At 43.9% G+C, this 8,024-nt stretch overlaps 1 protein-coding gene across 1 annotated transcript; it reads left to right on the top strand.

Annotated features, from left to right (window-relative positions):
• Positions 1-452: 452 nt before the first annotated feature.
• Positions 453-7,650, top strand: DDIAS (DNA damage induced apoptosis suppressor). Its single transcript, XM_088534942.1, has 5 exons — positions 453-472; positions 1,724-1,994; positions 2,894-3,055; positions 3,663-3,780; positions 5,035-7,650. The coding sequence occupies exons 2-5, from the start codon at positions 1,882-1,884 to the stop codon at positions 7,561-7,563; spliced, it is 2,922 nt and encodes a 973-aa protein (XP_088391068.1). The 5' UTR covers positions 453-472; positions 1,724-1,881; the 3' UTR covers positions 7,564-7,650.
• Positions 7,651-8,024: the final 374 nt, after the last annotated feature.

The raw sequence follows: 8,024 nt of genomic DNA on the forward strand, positions 1-8,024 counted from the left end.
TGAACGTGCAGGCGCGCAGCGGCGTCGTGCTCAGGATTGGTGGCGGAGTGGGGGTGCGTGCCCCGCTGCTCGCGTGCCTATTTGTAGGGGTGCCCTGCTGGGGAAGCGGCGATTGGGTGAGCGCCGCGTCGTTCCCGCCCCCTAGCGACGGCCCTAGCAACGCCGCACGTCCGGCTTCCGGGCCTGCTCGGCGGTGGGGCCCGCGCCCCGGCCATGGCGGAGGCCACGGCCACTCGGAGCCACCGCGCGCCCCTTCCGCCCGCGTATCCCGGCGGCCCTGAGGCCCTAGCGCCGCCGGGGCTCCGTGTGGCGGGGCCGGGAGCGCCGTAGGGCCCCCGGGCGGGGCAGGAGGAGCCGCTGGTTGCGGTTAAACTTTACGCCGAGGCCTGCGGTAACGGCGTGTGTTTGGGTTTCCTCAGGGAGAGTTGGAGTAACGAGGCGCTAGAGGGCAGCAGGCGCTGAGGAAACCGAGGTGAGGCGGGAGCGGGGGCGGAAAAATCGCCTAGCTGAGGAGGAAAGTGCTTGGAGGGAGGTGTGCAAAACCCTGGGATTTGTATCCAGAGTCTTAAAAAAAAAAAAGTGCATTTGGTACCTAAAAACACCAACCGCAGCGTGTTTGTGAGCCTGCTCGGACTGAGAAGCGTTATTTTATTTATGTGCAAGCAGTTACAGGTGCCCATGGCCACGTTCTCCTAACTCAGAATTACCCGCGTGGCTGAAGGAACAAACAGCCTCGTGGCCTGTAGCAGCGAGAACGGCAAAACCTGCCCGCCGATCCCGGGTGTGTGCTTTGGGTAAACCGTAAGAGACTCTGAATGGTTTAAACAAAATCCTCTGGTGCTTTTATTTTTTTTTTTTCCAGCAAAATCGTTGAATGGATTTATATTATCCCAGTCTAGTAATCTGAGCCTTAAGCATTGGGAATGTTCACCAAGGGACACTGAAAAAAAGTGGGAAAGAGGGAGGAGAAGTAGCACTGAAGTCACTAATGTAGAAATTAGATGTGTTTTTAGCTTTTAAAAATCCCAAGCAAATAAAGCATGACTTTATTTGAGGCAAAGGTAGTTAGAAATGATTTTTCTATATGTATAAATACATATGGATATCTGCTTGGGGTGTTGAAGGGAAAAGAGAAGTGGACTTTGTGCTGTGCCTTGCACAATTTTTTTGACTTTTCCACGCTTTACAGAACAAAGCATGGATTATTTTGGAGCCATGTCTTAAAAAAGCAGAGGAAGCTGTTGTAAATAAATGTAAGACTTGAGTTTTTTAAAAAGCAGCATTGTCCCATATTTTTACCCGAGTTAGACTGTATCATTGTTGGTCGTTTTGAAGACCGTTTTAGGAACACTCACACTACAGAGCAGCTGGGTAGTGTTTCTCTTACATTTGGTAAAGACTAAATAAATTTGATACTGCGTGTTTTTAGCCTCTACTGAGAGGAAAATTTCCTAAAATTATGGAGCCTCCTATTTAGTTACAATATAGTGATTATAAAAGCATGATAATTCTGCAGGAAAGTAATACTGAATAAAATCTATTAAAGTCCGTTAGGAAAAAAAAGGCAGATTTGCTCACTACTATTGTCATGGATAAATCTGTTAAAAGTTCTCAAAACCTGAGTGGGGATTTATGTGGTGTATCTGAAGCGTTGTGTAAACATGCTGCATACTTGTTTTTAGTGCATATCCTCAAGCAGCTTTTTTATTTTTTTTCTTTAAAGGAGTAATTAAAGCTAACACTAGATGTTGACTGAATTGGGCTGCTCTTGCAACAGAAATAACTGTCTCCTGAAGGCCGCCTACCAACAACAGCAACAAAAAAGACAAGCAGCAGCAGGGAGAGCTCCCTGACCCACGTTTGAGGGGGTGCTGTGGGCCCATGGGTGGTGGCCGAGCTCTCCTGGCTGCCTCTGTGATTTCCATCCAGAATTCCTGCTTCACCTACCCTGCTTGTGAGAACTGCTGCTCGAGGCTGAGCCTGGATTCCAGGAGGTCCGTTGTGTTCAGGGCACTGCAAACTGCTCCATGTGGGTGGCCTTGGAGTTCTCTGGGAGCAGAACAGGGGGCAAAAACAGACATTGCTGTATATTCTTCAGTAGTAAAAGTAATTGGTAAATAAGCTAGATATATGTCACTAGCACTATTTTTTTTTCCTTTGTATTCCTGGAGCAGCTTGGAGATGATTATGGATCCAGAACTATATCATGTTAAGTGTCATACAACATCAAAGTCAGTTTAGGAGAACAAGTGATGTTGGTTAATGGCTTTTAATTGAAATCTCTTGCAGTCCAGTTCTTCAGTGCTTCAGTTACACAATTAGTGTAACTGGGCTGAAGCTGATTGAGGATGTGATTTTTCTGAGAGATCCCTATCATTTTTTTTATTTCTCCTCATCCTGTATGTGTAATGCATCAGATCATGACTCTTCCAGGAATTGTGTGCCCACAAACATGGGCTTTTTGCTCCCATGGTTAAGTCAAATTTATCACACACAGAAGAACTTCAGATCAAGGAATATCAGCACTAAATAGAAGGAGCTGGCTTTGCAAAGCAAGGTTATCTGTTGTTTCAAGTGCTAAACTAGAAGATAAGAGCACTTTTTCAGCTGACTTTTTAGTAAACTAGGTAGTTTATTAAAGCCATAAGAAGAATTCCAAAAGAGAATAAAATACGAATAAACAGGCACTCCAAGAAATTCGAAGTTATTCCCCAGAAGGTCCTTTAAAGCACAGTGTTGCTTCCAGCTTCACAACAGTCTGGTGTTTTAGTAGATCTATACAAGAACCCAGAGGGATTTAGCAGTGATAAAGATACTTTGCTAGGAAAAGGCTAAGAATAGGAAAGTATCCCTGTTTATTATTACTGTTTTGACTTTTGCTGTTTTTTATCAGGTTTAACTGTCTAAAATGTGGCCGCACAGGTGAAGTGAAAGATGCAAGATACAGATACAGATTGTCCCTCAAAGTTGCTGACACTAATGATTTGTTTGACATCACTGTGTTTGGAAGCTGCTTAGATCCGTTCTTTGGGGTCACAGCAGACAATTTGCAGAGGTAAGAAATGGATTCTTAGCTACTTAATTATGTAGGTGCTTCTCCCTCCTCCTCCTGGTCTAAAAAAGAAAAAAAGAGAGATGCACTTGGATGGTGAGGAAAGAAGTGGGAAGAAGCTGTTAAAATTGTCCCCTCCAGAATTATCTTTTTCACCCTCACCTTGAGAAAAGGCTTAAGGATTTCAGTCATGTCCATATCCCTATGCCCTGAAATTTAAGAAGAAATCTGTGAAGGAATTTGTTGATTTGATCTGTTTTGAACATTCTTACGTCAGGCCTTCTACATTAGACCGCTGTGATAATGTTAACTGTGATAAACAGCTATTTGTATGGAAGCTGTACAAAACTCACAACCACACAGAGAACCCTGAAAATGATGTTTAAAAAAAAAATGAAAATTCACAATGTTTTTATTTATTTCTCCTTCAGTAACAAATTAAATGAACTAGACAATGTATAGGTTCATTCCTCGCCTAGTTTTCATTCCATGTTTAGTTCAGCCTCACACAGGGACTTTTCTGTACCATATATCCTACTTATATTAGATCTGAAATGCTATTCAAGGCTTCTTCTGTTGATGCAAATGTTTCTGTGCGCTTTTATTCAAGGTATATTCAAGACTTGAATCAGCTGTCAGGAGAAACAAACAGAGATGCATCTCCAGGAGTGTTAGTTCAAGCAGTTGAAACCTGTTTCATTGGAAAAAGATTTATATTTGGAGTGAAGGTAACTTTTAAGTAATATTACTCTTTTTAAAACAATTTTCTTCATTAGTTTGCAGCCCAATGGGACATAGACTGAATTAGCAAACCAGCATGTACAGTATCTTTTCAGAATTTCAGCACGCAGAGGAGAAAACCTAGGGCTGGAACTTAAGAATTCTGTTTCTTCAAGCACCCTGCAGCATTTTCATGCTTCTGGATTTAAGAAAGTGTTTTAAAACGTCGATAAGTTAGAGCTGTTCAGCATAAGCATCTGTGGCTCTCTTATGTATTTGACAGACTAGAAAATATTAAGAACGAATACTCTAATAGAAACTGTTTTCTAAGTTCCATTCAAGTGAGGCTTGTGTGAGTCACTCATGTTATGGGGTCTGCGACTTAATCCCATCTGTCACAGGATTTTGCTCTCCAACAGGTACCACAAGGTTTGTGTGTGACATGAGGTTCTTCCTAATGCACAATGCCTAAAAAATAGGAGATGGAAAGCCCTGTAGGTTAACCTGATTTAACCAGAATCATTCATTAGCTCTCAGATACAAATAATCCCTCTGCACATCAGCATCCTGGCTGCTGTTTATGCATGCACAAAGACTGAACACCCATTTAAAGAGCATTTGCACAGCCTGTGGGTGCAGATGTATCTGAACAATTGCATTAATCTATGCACACAATTGCTTATGTGAAAAGATAAAGGTTAGAGCTTATTTCCCTTTCATGGAGGTAGTGCATAGGAAATATCCTGGCTGATGGCTGAGCTGCCAAGTCAGGGATCTGGAACCAAAATGCTTCAACTACTGCCTGGTGCTTTCTAGGATTATATTAAGGAAAAATAAAAAGACATTAGGCAGTTGCACTGAACACCACTGGAGGAAGCCCTGGAGTCCTCAGTGCCCTAACGGGGCGAAGAACAACATTCCCTGAAGTCCTTTCTTCAAATGCTTGGTTGTTTTTCCCCAGGTCCAAAAATCTCTGCATCACTGCAGCAAGCAGAGCACCTCTTGCTGTGATGTCCTTTATAGCCCTGCCAGTGCTTATTTCACAGAGTACTGGTCTGTAACAGAGAGTTTTCTCTTCCCTGCAAAACCTGGAAAAAAGTGAGACCTAAATTAAGCTAAACTCGAACATGGTGCCTTAGTCCTTTTCCTTTCTTTTTTTTTTTTTTTTTAATCTCAGTGAGATATAGATATATGTGCGTGTATATATATATATATATATATATATATATATATATTTTTTTTTTTTTCCTCCCCACCCGCAGGGTTGTGTGAGTCAAGATGGAGGACATTCTGTTGCCAGCAACATCTTGCAAAACTGCTCTAGAATTAATAGAGGCACAAAAACCCTTACAGCCTGCCAGCTCTTCCTGCCAAACGCTGCTGTTACTGGCTTCACTGTTATCAGCTACTGCCATCGGCTCCTGCAGTCCACAAAACTCCCAAGCGTCAATAGCAGCTCCTGCTTCCCTAATGTGTCCTGGGCTGCAACGGATCAGCCTGGCAGCGAGCTCAGCAGCTTCTCTAGTCGGAGCAGAAGCTCCTGGTCTGTTCAGTCTAGTGGCAGAGAAAGTTTTTTAGGGTGCTGGCAGCAGTCCTTCAGCCTGACTTCATCAGTTGCTTGGATAACAGCAGACCCCTCGTGTTTGGAAAAAGAAAAGCCCATGAGTGAGCAGAGTGAACAAGAGGAGAGGCCTCTCTCTGCAGAACCAGGCACTGTAAGTCTCAACAATCAAACTCTTTTAGATTCAGAGTTTTGCAGCTCCTCTGTGAGGAAGGGGAATAAAGAGGAAGAGGATGAATTGAGTTCACAGTCTGATCAGATGAACAGTGTCTCTGCATCTGACAAATTAGAAGGAATTTCCTCTTCAAAGACAGTGTGTTCATTTGATAATAGTTGTGGGTTTTTGCAAAATTTCTTGGAATTTGAGGCAAAAAACACTTACCCAGAGAATAACAGTGGAAATGGCTCCTATCCCAAAAAATCCCACAAATCCCTTTCTTACAAGAGCCAAGTTTCACCTTCTAATCATGCAAATGCAGCTGGAGTGACTCCAACAGATTCCATGTTTTGGGATGAGCTGCCCTTTTCGGAAAGTCTAAATGAATTTTTGGCCAGAGTGGAAGACAACAGGAGCGTGGCAGTTTCACCCGATCGTGGCACAGACAAACGTGCCCGTGTTGAAGGCAGCAAGTTGGATATGAATGTTACCAAATCATCTCGTGGGCAGAGCCTAGTTGCTGGTGATGTGCATGACGTGAGCGCATTAGGGAAGCTTTTGTCACCAGTGGAAAAGGAGAGCTGGGGGAGCTCCCCCTTTACTTGCTTTCAGCGAAATCCAGCTTCTGCAAGTGACGAGGTGTCAGCATGTGAGTCTGTCTGTAGTGTTTTATCTTTCACTACCAAAGAGCAAACAGAAGGATGTGGAACAGTTTTCTTCATCCCATCAAGCCCACGTCAGCTGATTCCATCACAGTCCACGCCAGTTGCATCAGAGCCTTCCCCCTCCACCAGTAGATTTGTGCAGTCGAAAGAAGTAAATATTGGCATTTCAAAGTCAGCTTGTTCTTTTGTGAGCCCACAGGCTACTGCAGAACTCAGAAAAACCCTGTGTTTACAGAGGAGCGAGGCAGCTGCCTGTGTACATTCTGCATGGGGCAGCTCTTCGTATCGTTGGGAGAATAAAGAAAATTGTTCTTACATGCCATGCCAAAAACCAGGTCTTACATGCTCAGGGGCATGGGGCTCTGATCCAGTAACTCCCAGCACCACCAGAAGGACATATAAAAGAGGATTAAAGGCACCTACAGCACTGCAAGAAAGTACCTTTAGAAGTATAAATAAGAGAAAGGTGCTGGGAAACAGTGGCTGCCCTGAAGGCAACTACAATGTTTCTGCTGATCTCTTTGATGCAAGTGCAAGAGAGCTCGCTAAAACAGGAGAATTCTTAAGTAAATCACGGAAATCTGTGTTACAGGAAGATGCTTTGACAAAAAAGGGCCCAGCTGAATTGCTGCCTAATCCTGTAGATGTTCCCTGTAACACTTCAAAGTGTAGATGGTCCCCACTTAGGTCCCCTCCTGCTTTTAGCAAACACAGCACACCGCTAACTTTCTCCTTCTGTGATTCAGAATGCAATTCAGGTACTTCCCAAGGCTTCATTCCTTATTCACAGTCAACTCCTGTGGCAAAAACTCTTCAAAGTGGAGAAAGAAGCTCTTTTGTTGCTACATTCACACCTAAAAACCTCACTAAAATCCATTCCAAGCATTCAAGGCTTTCCTTTCAAAACACTTTGCTGCAGCAACTTACGGGTAGATCAATGAAGCGGGAAAGGCCAAGTAAGAGGGAAGACAAAGTGAGTAACAGCTCTGGCTCACAGCATTCCTGGAGCAGCGATGGCTTTGAGGAGTGGGTGCCTCCGTCTGCAGCCAAACGCTTGAAACCAGCAGCATCTTTAAGCTTTAAAGCAGGTAACTTGGCTGCTGGCTTGCAGCCTGCGTGCAAGTTCTTGGACAGGAACCCTTCCTCTGCAAGCAAATTCAGCAGGAAAAGCGCAAGCTTCCGAAGGGAGAGTTTAAGCCCTGGGAGCGCAGGCAGGATTCTGGCAACTCCTGTGTCTGAAGGTATTGCTAAGGCCTTGTTTTTAAATGATACAGTCCTGGAAAATCGTCGTGCTTCTGAAGGCAAGAATCGTCTCTCCTGTGCAAATTATTCCGGGGGAGTGTTGGGAGGGACTGGCTGGTCTCCTGAGTTGTTCTTCCAAGCTCGGAGTCAAAATACCAAAAAATGATGCTTCTACACTGTGTTCTTTGTAGTTATTTTTAAGAAGGAGACAGATGAAGAAAAGAACTGTTTCTAAACAAATAAATTATTTATACACCTTAACATGTGTTCTTTAGATGAGTTACTTTTTTCGCAGGGTTTTGTACAGCAGGGATGTTGGGTAAAATGAAATTTTGCCATTGCTTTAATCTCCTTTACTGCAGAATAACTCTAGAACATGGAATAAATGGTTATGTAAATGCTCTTAATAGATGTCGTTTTTTCAAGTGCTGCAGGTAGGTTCAGTTCAGTCTCTCCCTCACAAGTAGAGCCCTGGAGTCCGTGTCCACTCCAGCTTCTTACCTGGTGGATGTTTGTGGAGGGGCCAAGTTTCCATCACAGAAATAATCAGGAAATACCACACAGGAGCCTTGTGTTTGGATCCTGGGACAGTGCTGACAGGCAGGAGGCTGAGGGGTTAGCAGCAGG

This window comes from Tinamus guttatus, unplaced genomic scaffold (genome assembly GCF_059628265.1).
Source record: "Tinamus guttatus ecotype Peru unplaced genomic scaffold, ASM5962826v1 Tinamus_guttatus_pri_ptg000602l, whole genome shotgun sequence".
Lineage (NCBI taxonomy): Eukaryota > Metazoa > Chordata > Aves > Tinamiformes > Tinamidae > Tinamus > Tinamus guttatus.

Coding starts and splice junctions, on each gene's coding strand:
- DDIAS (XM_088534942.1), top strand. CDS start 1,882: ATGGGTGGTGGCCGAGCTCTCCTGGCTGCCTCTGTGATTTCCATCCAG. Junction 3,056..3,662: donor ACAGCAGACAATTTGCAGAG/GTAAGAAATGGA, acceptor CTTTTATTCAAG/GTATATTCAAGACTTGAATC. Junction 3,781..5,034: donor GATTTATATTTGGAGTGAAG/GTAACTTTTAAG, acceptor CCCCACCCGCAG/GGTTGTGTGAGTCAAGATGG.